Raw genomic sequence first — 21,173 nt, forward strand, 5'->3', positions numbered from 1 at the left:
TAATGCGAAGCAAGCAGTCGGAATGCGCAAACAACTCAATTACCAGCGGCGATTTTTCCAGGCGGCCAGTGTGCAGTACTGGCAATAAGCCCGTCGGGGAGGTTATCGTCAACCGGGCCGGTGAGAGAGGGCTGGGACCACCAATCGAGACACCAGCGATCTTCTGGAACGGGCTTCGGCCGCAAGAGTTTCTCAAATCTGGGCCTGGCCGTGGGTGGATTATAGGCGGTGTTTTGTTTCAATTTGACAGCGTGATGAGACGGTCGGTTGAGACGGAGACGGGAATGGATGTGTTGGTGTGGTTGAAGACAAGTAGGCCCGTTTCGAGTTTCCCGGTTCTTTGGGCTCTTTGTTTGTTGGATTTCCCTGTTGGTCGGCGGTGGGGGCGGCGCAGCATACTGACCGCATGTTGGTGCCGCTCGACTGCGGTGACACTTCAGATCTGGGCTCGTTTGCTGGCGATAGATCCCGCTTCCTTCCTTGGCTTTCTGACCAGCCAAGCTCTTGATGTGATCATGCGGCGCGGGCGGGGCACAACGGGCAAGAAAACCTTTGTCCACACAATGTGTTGCGAGGGCCAGATGCTTACACAAAAATGGGTAGAATATGTTTTTTGAACCGTTGTGTTTTGTTTGTTAGTAAAACATGCCATTCTTAACACATGGGATTCTCCCGAATGATGCAGAACACCAGCTTTGAAGGTTTAGCTGGTTGGCTCGGTGTGACCCCCACCTACCGTGCCTGCGTGCTGATTCCATGGCGTCTGCATCCGTAGAAGACGTAAACAATCCAAAGGGATTCTCATGCGCGTCGTCTTGAGCATCGCGGACTCGGAAATATCCAATGATCCCGGATGCCAAGCCGGGGCCCGGCCGCAGAGTGGGGCCGGACGCCGGCCGCGGCGGGGCCGCGTTTTGAAACAGAAATAGGCCTTGGGGCGGCCGGCCTGGGGCGGAAACACTTGCCGGGACTCGGCGGGGACTGATTCGGACTAGGTCGGAACCCGTTTTGTAACAACGCGGCCAGATCCACTGAACATTCTGGCCATCGAGTGTTCGTTTCACGTCATCATCGGCCAAGCAGTCTTTTCTTGTGCCCTTTTTCTAAGATGCCTCCTGCTTCAAGGTTCGCAACTCGTGGGTTGCAGTTTGCCGTCGTACCAACTAAAGATCGACCCTCAACACAACCGTCCATATCGATCTCTCTGTGGAGCGCAGTGCGCAGCATCATCCGCGATGGGCGTCCCTGTGGTCTTAGCAACGCTGGCTGCGTGCGGTAGCCTCGTCACATCCGTCAAATCCAGCTGGGAGCTTAGGCGCATGATCAAGCGCAAGCAAGAGTCCAGAGAATGCGATGAAGAAGCGCCCTACGTTTTCCGAAGGCTACGCCGAGCCTACTACGATAACCTGATGAGCGTCACCGAGTACGAGATCTGGTACGAGAAGTTCTTGGTTGCCAAGGTCGAGAAGGACCGTGAGTTATCGAGCCCAAGAGTTCAAAGTGGACGATGGCGACAATTACTGATACGCTAACATCTCATCCTAGTGTCCGGATTGCGCAGGATCCGGGCACATCTGCGGATCTTGGAGAGCGGTGCTCCGGTGACCGCCCATCACCGATCGAGGGGGATCGAGCAAGCCAAGAGCGAAAGCAAGCGAAGGCATTCGACATCTCGTGGTTCCGACCAGTCGTACGTGGATTCGCCGCCCAGCCGAGCGAGCCTTGATTACCGCCCTGACCGACGCGCAACAGTTGGGGCAAGGCCGGAGCAGTTCATCCGCTACAACCCGGGGCCAACCTATAGTAGTCGCGCCTCGTCATCGGATGCCTCGTCTAGGGGCCGGAGCCAGAACCGTTCAGGACGGCAGGAGTCAAGGGGCCGAAGCGAGAAGCGGTATGACAGCTATGACAGCGACGATAGTAGCGATTACTATTCAGAGAAGAGACGTTACCGCGGCAGGAGTTCGAACCGTTGATCAAAGCAAGGCCAACGAAGGACGGACACGAAAGTTCAGGCGCGTGGCCGAGGGTTTTGTCGGTTGTGTCGCGTAACCGGGCGGTTCAAGCATTTGTTGAGAGATTTGGGTTTTCATGTGTTCGAGGCGTTCTGAATTTATTCTTTTCAGTACAAAACATCACTGTTCCTTGTTCGGATACCTCTCAAGTGTGATGATGGATGTGAGTTTCGAGGTGGAACGCGACGGCGGCTCCGTCTTTGTCGCGGGGTGGGAAATGTGGAACTCGCAATACTGTGCGGTGGGTCCACTCTAGTGGGATGCTGATTCTGCAGCGCCTCACCGCTAAAGTTTTCCGGTCTCCCTCGAAAGCGCCAGGGCTAGGAATGGAACGACATCACCTCCGCCAACGGACTTAGACCTCGCGAACATTTCGATTAAACATGGCTACCTCTGCCCCACCTCCCTCAAAACGGCAAAAGAGAGAAGATGTTGAGCGCACGACAATCCAGCAGGATGTGGCACCGCTTCTAGCCACCAACCTTGGGTCGTTCAAGGCCAATTTTGTTGACAGCGACGGCAATCAGATGGCCGATGTGATTGAGATCAATTTTGCTGATGCCACTGAAAAGAATGTCTCGACTTTGTTGAACACAATGTTGGAAAGGGTATGTGTCTTGGCGGCCCTCTATCTAAGCTTGATTCCAACTGAAGATGCAGGACCGGGAAGACTTTACCCCTTACCGCTTTCGCATACACATCCCGGGCAAGGACGTGATCATCGACCAATACCCCACGGATTTACTAGGACTTCTACAGAAGCATGGAGTCACGAATCCATTCGAGTATGTACCCACGGGGGGTTTGGGTTTCGCGCTTCGTTTAGCTAACCCACCGAATAGGACGACCATTACCCTCAGCGCCGAGCCTCAAGCAGTGTTTAAGGTCCACGCCGTATCACGCCTGGCCCATCGCATTCCCGGGCACGGCCAACCGATCCTCTCCTGTCAATTTTCTCCCATTAACTCGAGCCGCCTAGCGACTGGTAGCGGTGACAACACAGCACGTATCTGGGACACGAACTCCGGGACGCCGAAATACACATTAAAGGGGCATACCGGCTGGGTATTGGGTGTGAACTGGAGCCCGGACGGGAAGCAGCTAGCCACTTGTTCAATGGACAAAACCGTGAGGATATGGGATGCCGAAACTGGGAAGCCGTTTGGCCAAGACTTCAAGGGTCACGCGAAGTGGGTGCTGGGCGTAGCATGGGAACCGTACCACCGTCAGTCCCCCTCGTCGACGCCATTACGAAGCTTTCTCGTACTAATCTAGTTACCAGTTTGGAGGGATGGGACACCCCGCTTGGCTAGTGCCAGTAAAGACGGCACATGTAGGATTTGGCTGGTCAACTCAGGGCGTACAGAGCATGTCCTGAGCGGTCACAAGGGGTCAGTGAGTTGTGTACGATGGGGTGGAGCTGGCATGGTTTACACAGGGTCCCACGACAAATCCGTCAGGGTCTGGGATGCTAGTAAGGGGACGTTGGTGCATAACTTCACAGCCCACGGCCACTGGATCAACCACATCGCCTTGTCGAGTGACCACGCCCTACGGACGGCTTACTTTGACCACACTGGCGAAGTGCCAGCCACCGAAGAGGGGAAGCGCGTTAAAGCAAGAGAGAGGTTCGAGAAGGCGGTCAAGATCCAGGACAAGATCGCCGAGCGACTCGTATCAGCAAGTGGGTGCGAACAGTTCGGGTTTCTCGCCACCATAAGCTAACCCGTGTAGGTGACGATTTCACCATGTATCTTTGGGATCCTACCAACAACGGGAATAAACCCGTCGCACGCCTGTTAGGTCATCAGAACAAAGTGAATCAGGTTCAGTTCTCCCCTGATGGAACGCTCATCGCGAGCGCAGGGTGGGACAACAGCACGGTTGGTCTTCTCCAGCCGTTCAAATGTGTTTCAGGTACAACTTGTCTAACTCTCGTCATAGAAACTATGGAACGCCAGAGATGGCAAGTTTCTCAAGAACCTTAGGGGCCACGTCGCACCGGTAAGCCGCGGTTTAACGGCAGGCTGTCTCACACCCCATTTCAGCGCCGCCGTCACTGTTGTGTAACCCGTACTCACGAGTCAGATCTCCTGATTAACTTTGTTACGCTATAGGTATACCAGTGCGCCTGGTCCGCTGACAGCCGCCTTCTCGTGACCGGTAGCAAGGACTGCACGCTGAAGGTGTGGAACGCGCGTAGCGGCAGTCTGGCGATGGATTTGCCGGGCCATGAAGATGAGGTACGTGGAGACTTAATTTGCCGCCGGCTGCACTAAAGCCTCGCCCAACGGGCCTCGCGAAGTAACACGAACTTAGGTTTACGCCGTCGATTGGGCCGCCGATGGTAAGATGGTCGGCTCAGGTGGGAAAGACAAGGCAGTTCGCACTTGGAGGAACTGAGTAGCGTTACTATAGGAGGATGGCCGAGGTTGGAGGGGAGGCAGCTGTCCTTGCGTGAACGGAGAGGGGAACTGAAACCTCCCCGAAAGTGCCCCAGAGGGGTAAGGGAGGCCTGAGGTGTTGAAGAAATGAGGGGCTTGAAAGACAGAAAGGGGCAAGGGGAAAAGGAGCTGGTGATACCCTGTCATGCAATGCAGTGCGAGATACCCCCTCAAAGGGCATAAAAGAGACAAAAATTTTGCGAAACGTGCCACACCCGTTTCGACAGCGCTCGGTTGGAACAGTCCTCAGCCAGAAGGGCTATCGTGGATTTTCGGCGGCTGGGGGGTTTGGAGTCGCGGGGAGGGTAATGCACAAGGTCTGCCACTCCAAACCTATGCCCCGCCTGGGCTTCGCAGCCGCCGAAGGGTTATAGGCCAAGCTTGATGACTTCCAGCCGGGGTAAAGAGGCCGCCGACGCAGCTTACCCCAATTACCATCCTCGCTGCGACCGTGCAGGTGTTTGGCGTTGCGGGGTTCCGGCTGTGGGTTTTGGAGACAGACAGGGGACGGTTCCGGCGCTAAGGGGTAAAATCTCAGGTCACAGGTACTTGTTTCGAGAGCGGGAAGAACCCTCGTGGGTCAAGATCTTTCTACTAAGTAAGTAGACTCACTGTACCTCGAATGGACCTCGGGCGGAGACTTCGCCAGAAGGCACTCTATCTTAACAACACTGCGAATACGCGAGGGTAGATTAGGCGGCGTGCCATCCTGCTTCCTCCTTTCTTCCCAACTCCGCAGTCGGGAGCGGAAAGCAGCTTCATGAATCTGACTGGCCGTGAGTAAATGTAGATCTTATACTAGATTACTTTCTATCTCGACCGGCATTGTTAGTGCTTCGGAGGATGATTGCCATGCACATTGGGCCGTCCACGCTGCTGACCTCGGGTACCCTTAGGTATCTAGTATCAGTATTACGGTATGGTTGTGCATCAAGTGGTATGTTTGTATGTACATAGAATACCGCTACATGAGACAACGGGTTCTTTGTCGCCCTCGGTAGATGTTGTCTTCGCAGGCATTTGATGTTGGTTGTTCGGAGACTGATGTTCCAGCTTTATTACCGGATACAAGCCGGTTGTGTCTAGTGACACAGCGTCAAACTCGGGCATCCGTCTCCCGTCTCTCACATTCCCTTGCGTGGTTTTTTTTTCTTCTGTTTTTGTTTCACATTCTCACTCCAGTAGCGCCCAGTTGGCCCTGCTATTACGGATTAGTCGAGGACTTTCTTGATTGCAGATTTCCGCAACCCAACTCTCCATCCTTCAGGATGTCCGCAGTTTGTCCAATAATTATCCAAGTTTGTTAGGGAATGCATTGAGTAGCCTGGAAGTCCAGGTAGACGACGAAACAGTCGATACCCAAGCGAGAGAAAGTCCAAACGATGTGAGCGGGATTTTCGGATTATTGTGGCCCACTGGGCGCTAGGTTCCCGTCCGTCTTCCATTCAAACTGTAGCATTGAGCATCCCGGCGTCGAGACACAGTCACTTGAGGCAGATGCTGTTATTCCCAGTAACAAACACATAACCTTCGATAATGGCGGATTTGAAAATTGTGGTTGGTTCAACGGGCAGGATACATCGCATTACACTCACTCCCATGGCAGGCAGCATACGGCCAGATCGAGATGCCGCCGGTAGAGTTAGAAGCTAGCTTGCAGATGCCTGGCTGATGCACCAGTGGTGACGGGCGTTGACCAAAAAAGCTCGATGGGCGTTTTGCATGTGTCCTGCATTGGACTTGGTGGCCCACCTGCCCGACTGAGACATCGTCGACGGCTGCGGGGGGCTGTGATACGCTCCAGCCCGCCCGCAACTATCGACGGATTGACCAGGTATTGGTTCGGGCCGTCCCATTGTTGGAACTCCTCGCGTGGCAAACATTTGGCCGACGCAATACCATATCTGGGCGCAGTACAAAGGATGTCCTTGAGGAGAGGGCAAATCTCCCCGTTTTTTTCCCCTTTCCCGAGCTGGGAGCCACACTATGTCAGTATACTAATAAAGGGAATGTTTCCAACCGGCAACGGAGGGGGTTCAACTTCCACGGGGATATTGAATTGAGGGAAGGTGGCCGGGGCCTTGCGCTGGCGGATAGGGGTGCGCGTCCCTGGCTCCGGGGGATGCTCGGCGGTTCCTCCTCGCTTCAGTGTCTTGATCCGATTGTCCGTGTGAGATAGAAAATGTGTCGGGCACCCATCACAAATGGGTCGGATGTGAGTTATTTTTTGGGACTTGTCTAGTCTGGCCGAGACATGTGCAGTGAGGTTCCGGTGCCGTGCTCAAGCCGCGATGGCCGGGGCTCCCGTCTTGAACGGATGGATGGGGCATGGCTCCCGCGGCTGCTGGATTGAGCGGCCTGCTCTTGAATCCGTCGCGTTTAGCCTATCAAATGCCTCGTTCCCGCCTCGGAACGAGTCGGGTCAACAGTGTGGTTCCTGCACACCAAAAGATGGGACCCCTCCACGACGGCGAGGATGTGGTTGGGCCAGATTGTGCTGGTCAGAAAATTTTCCTTCGCCCTGTGCCAAGGCCGACGAGGGAACTTGGGCTTATTAGCGGGGAAGCCGCGAGGGTCGCGAAATAGCTCCCCACCTACCGTCTGTGCCTCGCAACGGCAGCATTGCAGCGCTGCAGCGCTGCCCTGCGCCATCGCACACCACCGCGCTTCAACCGGGCCAGGTTCACTGCGGGTTGGTAACGACCATCCCAGCACGTTCCGGGTGTTGCCCTTCTGAGTGGACCGAGCTCCGGGGTGGTCGACGGTGACTTGCCGCTCCCCCAACGCCAGGCAGGCGATAACGTTTCCCATCGGTTCGACCTCTTTCATTGAAGGCGTTTCCGTATGGACTTCCCTTGTTTCCAATTCTTCCATGGGGTGCTGCATGGAGTGGGACACAGTGGGTGGGTTTGGTGGGGAAGCGCGTCCTGCAACCCCATTTGCATCATCGGGATCCTGTGGCCGAAGGTATGTACTAGGTGGTGTCTTCCACCGGAACCTCGCTGGCGGCCGGGAGCTGAACAAACTCTCGAGACTCTTGATGCCCCGGACATCAGTCTGGCTCCTTCTGCCGGGTTGACGGAGCCAGCACCCGGTTGAAACTGCGACCATAAGCCTGTTCTCGGGACTTGGCACCGGGAGAGCCTGAGTCTCGAACACATGTCTGATGCAAGACGGCAATTCACTTTCGGGTTCGCCCGTTTTTGGGTTTCGTTTGTTGAAAAGTTGCCTACTACGAGGTAGGATCGAAAGCGTTGCGCCGCTGGTTGCTCTTCAAGAATTCGACTAACTGAACTGGTGTATGTTTTCTGGTGGCGGTGGATTTGTGATAACTTGCTTGGATGACAAACTGGCGAACGGAAATCAGAAGCAATTTCTCAATCGGTCCTGGTGCAGTGCTCGGCGAGGAATCCAACGCATTTGGGTGTTGGTCATGAATTCATGATCCCTCGCTGACCCTCCTGATATGTAGTATTGGGAGGTTGTACAGGCGGTCCCTGAGAACGCTGGTGGTGTGTGAGGCAAGAAACGTTTTCTCTTTTGAGCCATGTGGACACCGTAGAGAGCGGGTGTGCTGATTTGATCATTGAGCCCTACTACACCCCTCCCACCGACGCGCGGGGCTGTCGTCTGGACCGACTCTCAAGAAGTCATCAACGTCAACATGGAATATGTCTGGGCCTGGGCTTCGCAAGTCGCCGTCCATGTCCGACTGGCCTAACGGCCTTCCTGTTCCACAGCTTCCATCTCGGCCAAGCTTTCTTCTTACTAACTAATTATCGGCCCCATCAGCTCGTGTTTCCATGTAGTCTCACCAAAGATCTTCAGAACTTCAATCGCATTCAGCTACGTGGTAGAAAAGAAGAAGGTCTATTTGAAGGAAATTTCTGTTATTATTTCGGGACGCCGCTGAGGATGGTCTTTCATGTTCCCAACTTGTGTCGCGGGTACTTCGTACCTCGAACAGTGGAAGTGACATCTCAGCGGCCCAAACGGCTCATGAGCTGGGCGCCAAGGTGGGGCATAAACCCCTGTCCCCCGCCCCTCCGACCCCCTGCTGCCCTTTTTTTGCTGAATCGCAGCGACCTGGCGGGCCCTCCTGACCCATTTCTGGCTGGCAGGACAGTTGCTGCTGCCCAGCCGGGTTGGCCCCACCGCCAGTGCTCCCTCCAGAAACCTCTCATGGAAACTGGAAGCACGGGCTGACGGGAGCTCTCCATGCTCCGCGCCAGGAAAAAAATGATTGAAATTCCTGCGTATTTCCACGCGTTCCGTTGCCGTCAAAGGCCGCCGAAAAAGACAACCCTCCCTTCTCCATCTCCTTACCCAGAGGCAAGGGGCTTCGCCAAGTGAATACTCTCCGCTCCTCTTTTTCTTTCTCTTTGCTGCCTCCTCTCCTTCACCCCAAGGTTGCGTGCTCTCCGGTCTTGTACGGCCTATCCTCGACTTGTTGGTTACCTTGGAGGCAAGTTCCAATTTCCCGCTGCTGTCATTATCCCTGGCCATTTTCACGGTTTGCACGAGTGCTTTGTTCTGTCGTTCCAGGTTGGTTCGGTCTGATGTTTGCTTGGCCTTGAGAGAGCGTGAAGGGAACTCCCCACACCCCAAGTCTTTTACGTCAGAGGTGACGGGTGCAGCTTTGCTCTGGTGGACCTGGGCGTTTTCAGCCACACTACCTTGTTCACATCTGCGCGCCTATAAACACAACATATCCCTACATACAGATCGAAGTCTTGGGCCGGTCAACCCTCTATCACAGTACTGACTCTCTTCCAGCGGCATACCACACTAAACGCGTGTTATACACATCCAAGCACCAACCTTTGTTGATCGCCGAATCGACAACATTCACCAACCTCCAAGATTGTTGTGCTGGTCCTCACTATCTACCCACAAACTATAAAATATTTTGCAGGAGGGCCACCTCTGAGTTCTCCCGGAGCCGCCGAAACCCGATATTCCACTCTCCTTCCCGTTCCGGTATCCGCTTAGGCAACCTCTTCCGGGTCCCGAACCGCCCGCCCCCGCAACTCCGGGGCCTGCATCTTTCCAACCGTCCTGTGCCGTTATTCGTTTCCCGAAGTGTTCTGTGTTTCCCTCCGCCCACCGGAATAGACGGGTTTTCACCTGCCATTTTGCTGGCAACTCAATCGGTTCTTCCCATCCCACTAGCATCACACACAACCCCTCCATGGGCTCGAAAATAGGTACACTCCAATAGCGTCCACTTTTCGCCCTCCTCCACGGTACTCGGCCGTCGAGGCGCCCTCGAGGCCACCAAGGCACAGTGTCATCGCTCCGTTGGACGTTTCGAATATCAGTTGCCCATCATGACGGTGTTTATCGCCTCGCTGTGAGTTCCCGCCCCATGTTGACGAATTTGGCACCGGTCTACTGGTCCCCGACACCCTGTGTTCGGATTTGCCGTCATCATTGATGCATGGCCGAGCCAGTTTTAGCTAACAAGCGATTTTTTTCTCCCCAGCTTCCTCCCTAAGACCATTCACTTCACCCTCCCTGGCACCCCGCCAAGGGGTTCAGCGTCCGGGAAGAAGCAACGGCCCGCCCCGCTCGAGCCGCAACCGAGTTTATTCCAGCCGACCAGCATCACCCCACCTATTACGCCTACCGATGAGAAGAAGGAGGGGGACCCCTTCATGAATGAAGATGGCTTGCGTGTGCATATCCCGGATGCCACTGTTGCCGAGCCAGTTGCCGACACTCTCCGTGCCCCGGCTGACCGTGGCTCGCCTACCTGGGGTGGTCGTGCCGACCAACCAATGTCGCGTGCCAACTCGCCCCCTCCTCCCTCTTTAACCTTGGCGGATAAGAACCGAGTCCAACAAAAGGCCAAGGAGTTGGGACGTCAGGGTATCACACAGCCGCGGCCGCTGGTTAGGAGCGACAGTCACGACCGCGTTTTTGCCCATGCAAACTGGAGGGTCGTCAATGCCGACCAAGGCAACGGGGGCTTGCGCAATGCCGCCGAAGCGGCAGCCAGGGAGGGCAAGCTGGACAACTACATTTGGGTCGGCACGCTCGGCATGCCCACCGATGCGCTTCAGGGCACGCAGCAGCTGCAGGATATCGAAGATAGGATGGCGACCGAGCACGACATGCTGACCGTGTTCTGTTCCGACAAAGATTTTGACGGGCACTATTCGCACTTTTGCAAGCAGATTTTGTGGCCCGTCTTCCATTACCAGATCCCTGACAACCCGAAGAGCAAAGCGTACGAGGACCATTCGTGGAAATTCTACGTCAACGTCAACCAAGCCTTTGCCGACAAGATTGTGAAGAACTGGAAGCGCGGTGATGTCATCTGGGTCCATGACTACCACCTGCTTTTAGTGCCAGCCATGGTTCGCAAGAAGATTCCCGAGGCCAAGATTGGCATCTTTCTGCACGTGGCATTCCCGTCTTCGGAGGTATTCCGATGCCTGGCTGTCCGGAAGCAGCTTCTTGAGGGCATGGTGGGCGCCAACCTTATCGGTTTCCAGATTCCCGAATACGCCCGGCACTTCCTCCAGACCTGCAGCCGTCTCCTTAGCGCTGAGGCGACCCCCGAAGGACTGCAGCTCGAAGACCGGTTTGTGGATGTCATCAGCCTGCCCATTGGTATCGACCCTGTCAGCCTGAGCCAGCATCGTGAAGAAGCCGAAGTTAAGAAGTGGCTCGACATCATGCGGGAGCGCTACGCCGGCAAGAAACTCATCGTTGCGCGGGACAAGCTCGACCACGTTCGTGGTGTTCGCCAGAAACTGCTGTCGTACGAGCTGTTTCTGAACGCAAACCCTCACTGGCGGGATAACGTTGTCCTCATCCAAGTTGCGCTTTCCACGAGCGAGAAAACTGAGCTGGACGCTGCCGTTTCTGATATTGTCACACGCGTCAATTCGTCCTGGGCCAATCTCGCCTACCAACCGGTGGTGTATTTGAAGCAAGATATCGACTACGCGCAGTACCTGGCGCTGCTCAGCATCGCCGACGCCCTCATGATCACCAGCCAGCGCGAGGGCATGAACCTGACGTCGCACGAATACCTTTATTGCCAGGACGGCAAGTTTAGCGAGAAGAAACACGGTTCATTGATCCTGTCCGAGTTCACGGGCACATCGTCCCTCTTTGGCGGCAACGAGTTGTCGGTTAACCCGTGGGATTATCGGGCCTGCGCGAACGCCATCAAGAAGGCGCTTGAGATGGACGATGAGGAGAAGGGAGAGCGTTGGTCGAAGCTGTTTGACTGCGTTAACTTGCACACCGGCTCACATTGGTTTACGGAATTCTTGTCGCGCCTGGACCGTGTCTACGAGGAGCAGCACCGCCGAGATACTACCTCGGTGCCGCGCCTCTCTCTTCAGAACACCGTCCAGCAGTACAGCCGCAGCGAGCGCCGCCTGTTCATCCTCGACTTTGAGGGCACTCTAGTCAGCTGGGGCCCTGTCAATCAGATCATTCCGGTCAGCCCGCAGGTAGGTTTCCTTTACCCTTAACAGGTGTTTAGGTGTTTGGCTGTTGAGATGCGGCCTCCGGGAACTAACATATTCTCAGCGCACCCTGGATGTTCTGAACGACTTGCTCCTCGACGAGCGCAACACTATTTATGTCATGTCAGGCCGTCGCCCTGAAGAACTCGACCGCCTCTTCCGCCGCGTCCCGAACCTGGGCCTAATCGCTGAGAACGGCTGTTTCCTCAAGGACTGCGGAAGTACGGAGTGGACCGAGGTGGCCGATTCCCGGCAGATCCGGGCATGGAAGGATGCGGTGCGGCCCATCTTGACTTACTACCTCGAGCGCACACCTGGTTCCTCCATCGAGGACCGTCGTTGTTCACTCATGTTCCACTACAAGGCGGCTGAGGACATGGAGACGGCTCTACGCCAGGCGAGCGATTGCGCTAGTCACATCAACGACGCCTGTGAGGAGCAGCGGGTCCACGCCATCCCGCTCGACGGCTGCGTCCTCGTGGAGCCCATAGATTGGACCAAGACCACTGCAGCCCAAAAGATCTTTGCCGATCTGCGCGCGGGCATGCAGGCCGAGGAGCCAGAGCAGAGTAGCGAGACGGCTCCGGAGAGCAAGTCACCAGTTGATTTCCTCATGGTTATTGGTGATGGTCGTGAAGACGAGAAGGTGTTCAAGTGGGCGAACGCGCTTGGCAGAGACGGCACCGTGAAGGAGGTTGTCACCGTTAGCCTTGCCGGTACTAGGAATACTGAGGCGGCGGCCACGCTTACTCAGGGCGTTAGCGGTAAGCTCCACCCCGTGCCATGTTTAGCCTTGTTTTCTGAGAAGTTGAGCATGAGTGCTAATTATCAAATAGGCGTCCTGATTACGCTGCAGAAGCTTGCATCCATTGCGTAAGCAAGCAACCAGTTTTGGTTTGCGCGCTGCTTTCTCACGGCAAATATATGCCAACTTGATATACGATCACAGGTCTAGTGTTCCTCTACGCCACCGGCGTCAGAGTTTGGCGCCACTTCCACTCCGCTCCTTGAGCTACTTACAGATTCCCTAAATGGATTTCTCGCTGTGGGTGGAATGAACGAACTGGAGGTCGGCCTGGCCGTGTGGCGGCCGTTTCACATTTCTTCTCTGTTTCTTTTCCTCTCGTTTTTCCCATCCGCCTAAGCTCGCCCATGGCTTCTACGAAGTTGCGTTTTTGGCACGGATGACGGAGGGCGCCTAAGGTTGGCATGGGAGACCAGTAGATCTCGTTGCAATTTCCTCTCCTCTCTTTTTCTCTCTATTTCTTTGCATTTCTCACTGATGTTTGCGCCAAGCGTTGTTCTGTACGGTTTAAAAGTTCTCTTTCCCCTTTAGCGCAGCAGAAGTGTTCCACTGGCTCCAGTTGCGGCGACTTTCTCTAGCTTGCGCGCGCGTTCTACCTCGACCACTGCTCCCTCACCGAGACTAGACCAGCATCTTGTGCCTGCCAGGTTGGTCGATCAACCGCGTTGCAAGACGCTAATCTGGTGAACATGGTGTTTTTAACGGGAAAGAGGGGGGTTAAGTCGAGTTCCGAGGCGGTTTTCTTTTTCTTTTTTTCGCGTGTCTTTTTCCCTCCCTTTCTTTTCTGTCCAGGTTCAGGGCTAGGAAATCAGGGGCAAACGGCATTTGGGTGTTTGTAATTAGACGGCAACGCCCACCCCGTTAGCGGGGTGAATTCCGGAACATGGGACGTATGCCCCAGCAATGGAGCATGGACACGGTCGGGGGCATCGGCATCATCGGAAACATGGGAACTGGTTCTTAGACAGAAGACAAGACGGAACATGGGTGACGGAGGGAGGGAGTATCGGCGCCGTCAGGAATCCATTTCGTTTTTTCTTTCTTGTTATTTTGCTGGGGATATCTTTGCGAAACTCTGAAATACAGCCTGATATTTTGCCAATCCAGGAATTTGCTTGGTTGTTAAGTTGTACACTATACCCTTGTTTAATTAATTGAGAGCAATACTCCATATCATACTGCGTTCTTGTACCCTCGCTCCCTCGGAAACATTATTTGAGTGAGCGAAGGCGAGGGTCAATTTAATCTACCTGTCCATTTGATTCGTATTCCAGGCGGCCCGTGACATCATCTCCGCAATCGGATTGCGGGGCAACTTTCCGAGCACTCGCGGCAAGGCACTTACCCCGCCATCTAACAAACCAATAACTTAACTACAGCAAACCCCGCCAAAAAGTCACCTCCAACCAGGGGCTCGGGAGCCTCGGGCTTTGCCAAGACAAGCGAGAATAGCAACGCTGGCCAGACCCCGACATCCTTCGCTGCTCCGATCGGAGCAAAGCTCTCAGGGAAATTTTAGTGCCTGGCACAGTCAGCCTCTAGTTGACAACACGTAATTCCCTTGACGGGAACTCACCGAATGCCACAACAACAGAACTAGATATTGTGTTTTCTTGTGGACGTTTTCTGTCATACAAGTGGGTTTAACTTTGGACCGCAATTGGAACATTCTCCTCAACGTTCCTCCTTCATCACCCTGATCAACACCAACACCATGGCATCCTTCCCACCGCCCCCAGCCAACACCATTGACTGGTCTAACGTTGGATTCCGCATTCGCGAGGGTAATCGCTCCCAAATTATCCACTTGATTTGCCTCTTCCGTTGCTAATTGTGTCTGCTTTCCCTGGACAGTAAACGGCCACATCGAATCCCATTACTCTGTCAAGACCGGAAAATGGAGCCCCCTCCAATTCATCACCGACCCTTACATTCGCATCCATGGCATGGCGCCAGCGCTCAACTACGGTCAGCAAGCCTTTGAGGGGCTCAAAGCCTTCCGCCTGCCTGGTGATGACGGGATCGCAATTTTCCGCCCGGATCGCAACGCCGCACGCCTGCAACACAGTGCCGAATTTATTTCGATGCCGCCCGTCCCCGTGGACCTTTTCCTCGATGCTGTCAAGGCCGCGGTTGCGCTCAACGCTGAGTTTGTCCCGCCCCATGCAACCGGGGCGGCCATGTACATCCGGCCCCAAGTTTTCGGTTCGTCCGCCCAACTTGGACTGAACCCTCCGGAAGAATACACCTTCTGTGTTTTTGTACTGCCCACGGGCGTGTACCATGGTACTCACCCCGTCAAAGCGCTCATCCTAGACGACTTTGACCGTGCCGCACCCAAGGGTACGGGCAACGCCAAGGTCGGCGGAAACTACGCACCTGTGTTGCGATGGAGCGATAGGGCTAGGTCGGAAGGGTATGGTATCACACTGCATCTGGATAGCAAGACACACGAGGAAGTGGATGAATTCAGCACCAGCGGGTTTATCGGTGCTCTGGTCAATGGGGATGACGTCACGTTGGTAGTGCCGGATAGCAAGGCTGTAATTGATAGCGTGACGAGCGACAGTATCCAGGAGCTGGGGCGGAGTTTTGGATGGAAGGTTGAGAAGCGCGCGGTAGGTCATATTTGAGCAGACACGGCCATCCGAATGCTCGGCTCCGCTAATATCTTTGTGGCCAGATCAAATACGCCGAGCTCCCCTCATTCCAAGAAGTCATGGCCGCCGGCACAGCCGCCTCCCTTGTGCCAATCCGTTCCATCACACGCCGTAACACCTCCGGTCTCCCCCAGGGGCCTCGTGTCACGACCTCAACGGGCACCGGCCCGGCTGGCGAGTCTGAGGAGACGGTTATCTACACCCCAGGGGACATCGATGAGCCTGGGCCACTATGCCTCAACCTTCTTTCCCACCTCAAAGGCATCCAGTTGGGCAATTTAGAGGACAAATTTGGCTGGCGGCTTGAGGTCAGCGCGGAGGATGCGAAGCGTGTGGTCGGAGAGACCAAGAATGGTGGGAATGGACAAACAGTGGACCAGCTTGACTAAGGGCAACGGGAAGAAACGTAGTTGGAATGCCGGCCGCTGATTTACAGCATGAATAAAAGAAAAGAACGAAAGTCTGGCGAGGATCCGGGGTGAAACATTTCGACAAATAAGGACCTAGTTTGTGGATACTATTCGCCGTAGTCCGGCATCATATGTGAATATGAAAGCTTCCTTAAGCCTCCAAGGAAGCCTCCAACGCCAGAACAAAGTAAATTCCACTGGTCTTGCCAAAATGACTATTTCGTAATAACGCTGGAGTTACGACTGATTTCGTGTTGAGAGGGGAAGGCACCGTGGGCGAAGGCTGTTTCACTGGAAGGAGCAACCTAAAATTGCACTTATCCGTAGTCAGAACAAACAAGGCATGTAGAACTCTAAGACTAAAGGCAAGTCCATATGTACAGTGGGTATCGGTCGGCTCCGTGTCGGTCTTGCCCTCTTCTTAGTCTTCTAAGGGCCTAACCGATCTCCCAGCAACACCACGATCACAAGCACAACACCCAAGCGAGCGGACCAGTACATTTGGGTGTTCGCAGGCAGATTCCATGCAGAAAACCACACTTGCTAAAACAATGGTGTCCTCTACTTCTGACACCTCCCCTCAGGCCTTCTCGAGCCATTCTACCTCTCTCGATTGGCCCGAGCAAGCCCATGAGATAAATGAGCCACAACCATCCGAAGCGTTGCCTAGTCAAGTGTCTCATTACTACTGGAACACCAAGTCTCAAGATGCGTCTGTATCCCCCGCCTACGAACTCTCATCAAACCACGATCTCAACAATCCCACACGGCGCACCCCACGGTTCAGTCCGGTGAGGACTTCCTCAGTATCAATCGATCCAACTGACTGGCTGCTGCCACGGCCTGCTCAATACAGCATTGGTTTCCAATCAGATGCAGAACTTCCTTATCAAAGCGGACATAACGCAGAATTCTGCAGCTCGAGCCCTTCAGTCACTGGGTCTTTCAATAAAGAAAGTTCTAGGTCAATAGAGAAAGTTCTTAGCTCACTGGGAAGACAGTCATCGGCCGGACCAACCTACCAGTCCCCATATTATAGTAGTCCAAGGCCAACAACCAACAAACCAAAGCGTTCACATCACCGTTCCTCATCGTCATTTGGTAGCACTATTGTACTTGACCCGGACTGTTCGGACGTTGAGCCACGTAGCGTTTCACGCCAAACGCCGCTGAATTTGACCGATCGCCCCCCGTACCCTAACCATGGGTTGAGAACGGATGCCAGTGATTCAGCCGCCCTCCGCAACAGTCGGGAAGCCCTCTTCCCTAGACCTGGCATCACAGAGTCGCAGAGGACTTCTACCCCCCACAGGAACTTAGAGTTTCCTAGCGGACATTCCGTTATGAGTGGACGTGCGACACAAACGATGACTCCAAATAGCTCCCTATATGCACGAAGCATGGCGAATATCACGGGGCTGAGGAGTTATCGCAACGCCATTGACGAAAGCACCCAGGCGAGTATACCAATATTCCCCAGCATGGTTTTCATCTTCAAGTCTTACATCTAATGCTAGCGGGTAGCAGTCAGACACTCCCTCCCGCGGGCAGAAAGAGGGCTCTTCGATTTTGAGCCCCTTGGGCCACACCAACACCGCGCTATACCTTCCACAACAGATCACACCACATTGTAAATACCCTAATGATGAACCTCAAGCAATTTCTCCAGGAGACCCTTTACGAATGGCTTCGGTGGACCTGAGCTCCGAATCTGAGGATGATGAGGAGATGGCGCAACCCCATGGCGCAGGGAACGGCAGACGGCGGCATCAACCTCACCGGGCAGGTCATGGGCCGGACCACAAACTACATTCTGACTCAACGCAGGACCAAGACTATGTCGTATGCGCCATATCAGAAAGCCGGTCATCAGATATGGTCGGAGTCGCAATCATCAACGTCACACTAGGGCTGGTGGATTTGGTAAGAATCGTGAACGACGACAAATATCGTCGCTTGTTGGAGACATTGTGGCGAATACCCACGTCACCGCAAACCTTTCTGGTCTTGAAGAGGGTCGTGAGCCAAGGGGGCAAGTCAACCGTCACGAGATCCATCGAACAAGAATTCCCCCTCGCAGATATCGTGCCCTTAGACAGAGAGCATTGGAATGAGTCAGAAGGATTGAGGCTGGTGGAGCGTTTTGCTTGGAGGAGCCACGTCAAGGGAATCCGCCAAGAATTAAACCACAACTTTTATGTGTCTTGCGCATTTTCAGCGGTATGATGAACCTGACTTGGTGTTATTGGTACAACACTAATTGTCGTAGGCTATGAGCTACATAGAGGAGGAGGCCGAAGTGATTTTCCGAGACAATTCGTTGCGGATCACGTACAAACAACCAGCAGACACCATGGGGCTTGATCGATCGACCATAACGTCTCTCGAGATTTTCCAGAACATTCGGAATGCGAAGAAGAGTACCTCGACATTATTCGGGCTCCTCAACCACACGCTTACACCGCAGGGCCGCCGTATGGTTCGGTCAGCGTTGTTGCAACCGAGCACAAACAGGGACATTATTACAATGCGCCACGAAGCGGTGGAAGAGTTATCAAGCAACGAAGACTTGTTCACCGAAGTTCGATCTAGTCTCAAGCAGCTACTTCATATAGATGTTGAGCGTTCCGTTCCTTGGGTAAGAGAAGCCTTAAACTTGCTGGAATTTTCGAGAACTCCCGACTAACGTTTCAGGTTTCCACGAGGGATGAAAATGCCCGCATTGCACTGCAAGAGGGGATATCCATGGTTCAAGGTCGTCACCAGTTCATCATCCCAAGCCACGAGGAGTTACGAGGCGCAGAAAAAGATCTGAATCAGATACTTATGATCAAGGCGTACCTGGGCGGCCTGCAGGCAGTTCGAGAGACTCTTGAAGTCGGGGCTTGCACGAGCGAGTTGTGTCAATGGGTGTTGGAAAGGTTACAGGCCAGCAACACGGTATCCCTGTCTAACCTCATTGCAGAAGCGATTGAGCAGGATGCCGTTTACAGCAAAGCGCCGATAGACATAAGAAACAACCGGCTGTGGGCAATTAAGGTTAGTAATTGGAAGCAGTTATGTCTGCGTATTCGCTAACGTAGCCGGAAAATAGGCAGAGCCGAATAGCGTTCTGGAAGGTTCGCGGCAGCGGTTTCGAAACTGCACGGATGAACTTCACCACTACGTGGAGGAGTTGTCCAAGGTCTTCCAAGGTGTGTACTCGAACCGTGTCATGATCTCATGACCTCTGACAGTATGTAGAGCAATTAGGTGCTACACCAGAACTGCGGCTCGGGAACGATAACCACTACTACTTGCGATTTCAATGGACGGATGTGGAAAGGGCCCTTATCAGAGACCAGGCCACTATGAATAGCGGGCACTCTGGAGGAGTACAGCACTGGATACCACGGCTTTTAGTTGGCATTGAGATTGTCAACGGGGTCCGACGGAAACACCATTACGACTGCCAAACATTGGAGCTCATACAAAGAAGCAGTCAAATTCAGCGCCACGCAGACATTGTCACCACTCAAAGTGACGGGTATGCTGTGGCGGTAAAGGCAGAACTCCTGGGCCACGCAGAAACACTTCTCGGCGTCGATGAGGCCATCGCAATGTTGGACATGGTGTGCTCTTTTGCGTACTTGGCGACCACCCAAAACTACGTGAGGCCACTAATTTCGGATGACTTAGTTCTGAAAGCGGCCCGGCATCCCGTCATGGAGGTCCGGAAGGATAACTTTGTGCCGAACGACATTTATTTGGGGGACCAAGGCGCTCGGTTCCAGGTTGTCACTGGTGGTAACATGAGCGGGAAAAGCACACTCATCCGGTCCATTGCCTTGATCCAGATCATGGTACAGATTGGAAGTTTTGTCCCTGCAACGTATGCTGCAGTCCCCATTTGTGATCGCGTTTTTACCCGACTGTCAACCGAAGACAAGCCGGAAAGCAATATGGGCACATTTGCCGTAGAAATGAGCGAGATGAACATGATACTTAGGTAGGTGTAAGACAACTGGCCTATTTCATGATGCTGACCCCTGAGCCAGACAAGTTACCAAGCACAGCATGGTAATAATTGACGAACTAGGACGTGGTACCTCGACCACCGAAGGCTTAGGCATTGCGCTTTCGATTTGCGAGGCGTTAGTCAAGGAAGAATCTCGGGTCTTTTTTGCGACACATTTCACAGAGATTGGTAAGCATGGCGCAGAGATTCTAAGACTGTGCTAACTCGGTTGCAGCACGAGTTTTGAACGCCACCCATCGAACCAGGGTGTCGAATGTCCATATAGCGGGTGGAATCATTGAGGACGGTCCCCATACGCAAATATCGTTGCCGCATACGGTTGCCCCTGGGCCAGTGCGAAACGAAGACTACGGCTCAAACCTCGCCCGGCGTTTTCTTCCAGCCCGAGTTGTAAACAATGCTGAGAATGCTTGCAAATTTCTTCGACTGCGACATTTAAGCCGTGGGGCTGGACCAGCTACCCACGCGGGGAAGCAAAACAAACTAATCCTCGCGCTCCCAGGCCTACTGAAGCAAGCGCATGTCTCAACCATGGATGATTCGGCACTAGCATCATACTTGAAGAAGCTGCAAACCGAGTTCACCATCAGGATGGATGCCACGCATGACGAAGCCGTACCGGACACTCTTCCGCACGGAGACACCGGCCAAGATACTACCATCCCCATCTTGGAAAGGCCTAGTGAGGAGGAGGTCGAGGAATGGAGGCAGAAGTGCGACTTTGCAGAAACAAGGGTAATGCACGCCAACACGACCCAGGAGGAGAACCAAAACGTAACAGCGTCATCGCCCGATAGTGGGGCAATGTACTCCCTCAAGAGTTCTGACTACAACTCGATTCTTAACGACCACGCTGGAGGTGAGCTCAGTAGCCCCTTAACGCCGGTCAATCGCAGCTCCATGCTCGAGAAGATACAGCAACAGTTGCGCAAGACCACGTGCACCCCCGCCACCACATGGGCTGCAACGCCTAGTAGTATGACAAGCGAGGCTTCATATTTACGAGCCGAGTCCGTGAATGAGTACCCCAACGGCTTTTCTGATACGATTTAAGAAGCCGAACCTACGCACATAATTAGTAGCATCGAGAGAATAGGCCACCGTGACCGACTGTCGCAAGGAAACAATGGTGTAAACAAGTGTCCAGGATCTAGGTCGGATTCTGGGCCCGAGTCAATTGATCTGTCAGACCCTGATAGATCGGAAGAAGTGATAGAGGGGGTAGAGGTTGAGTCGGATCCCCATGTGCGGCAGCGAACGAACTAATCATATTTTTACGATGTGGTGTAATTTGGCGCAGATGTGGGAGGAACGCGTATCATCTCGCTATGGAC

General features: G+C 54.0%; 3 protein-coding genes across 3 annotated transcripts; all 3 read left to right on the forward strand.

The window, feature by feature from the left end:
* Nucleotides 1-1,235: 1,235 nt before the first annotated feature.
* C8A04DRAFT_11069 (ribosome assembly protein 4) lies at nucleotides 1,236-4,418 on the forward strand (the record flags this gene model as incomplete). Its single annotated transcript, XM_062776824.1, has 11 exons — nucleotides 1,236-1,473; nucleotides 1,546-1,962; nucleotides 2,103-2,104; nucleotides 2,375-2,623; nucleotides 2,676-2,800; nucleotides 2,858-3,240; nucleotides 3,298-3,699; nucleotides 3,750-3,898; nucleotides 3,960-4,019; nucleotides 4,133-4,258; nucleotides 4,335-4,418. The coding sequence occupies 11 exons, from the start codon at nucleotides 1,236-1,238 to the stop codon at nucleotides 4,416-4,418; spliced, it is 2,235 nt and encodes a 744-aa protein (XP_062638197.1).
* A 5,371-nt stretch (nucleotides 4,419-9,789) lies between these two features.
* C8A04DRAFT_36201 (glycosyltransferase family 20-domain-containing protein) lies at nucleotides 9,790-15,800 on the forward strand (the record flags this gene model as incomplete). The annotated part of the gene is made up of 7 exons (XM_062783440.1): nucleotides 9,790-9,812; nucleotides 9,945-11,931; nucleotides 12,011-12,710; nucleotides 12,783-12,819; nucleotides 14,390-14,535; nucleotides 14,606-15,369; nucleotides 15,435-15,800. The coding sequence occupies 7 exons, from the start codon at nucleotides 9,790-9,792 to the stop codon at nucleotides 15,798-15,800; spliced, it is 4,023 nt and encodes a 1,340-aa protein (XP_062638198.1).
* Nucleotides 15,801-17,504: 1,704 nt separating this feature from the next.
* C8A04DRAFT_36202 (uncharacterized protein) lies at nucleotides 17,505-20,945 on the forward strand (the record flags this gene model as incomplete). Its single annotated transcript, XM_062783441.1, has 8 exons — nucleotides 17,505-18,041; nucleotides 18,091-18,459; nucleotides 18,516-18,860; nucleotides 18,916-19,015; nucleotides 19,065-19,809; nucleotides 19,859-20,007; nucleotides 20,054-20,853; nucleotides 20,922-20,945. The coding sequence occupies 8 exons, from the start codon at nucleotides 17,505-17,507 to the stop codon at nucleotides 20,943-20,945; spliced, it is 3,069 nt and encodes a 1,022-aa protein (XP_062638199.1).
* Nucleotides 20,946-21,173: the final 228 nt, after the last annotated feature.

This window comes from Dichotomopilus funicola (genome assembly GCF_033296635.1).
Source record: "Dichotomopilus funicola strain CBS 141.50 unplaced genomic scaffold C8A04scaffold_20, whole genome shotgun sequence".
In the NCBI taxonomy this organism is placed as follows: domain Eukaryota; kingdom Fungi; phylum Ascomycota; class Sordariomycetes; order Sordariales; family Chaetomiaceae; genus Dichotomopilus; species Dichotomopilus funicola.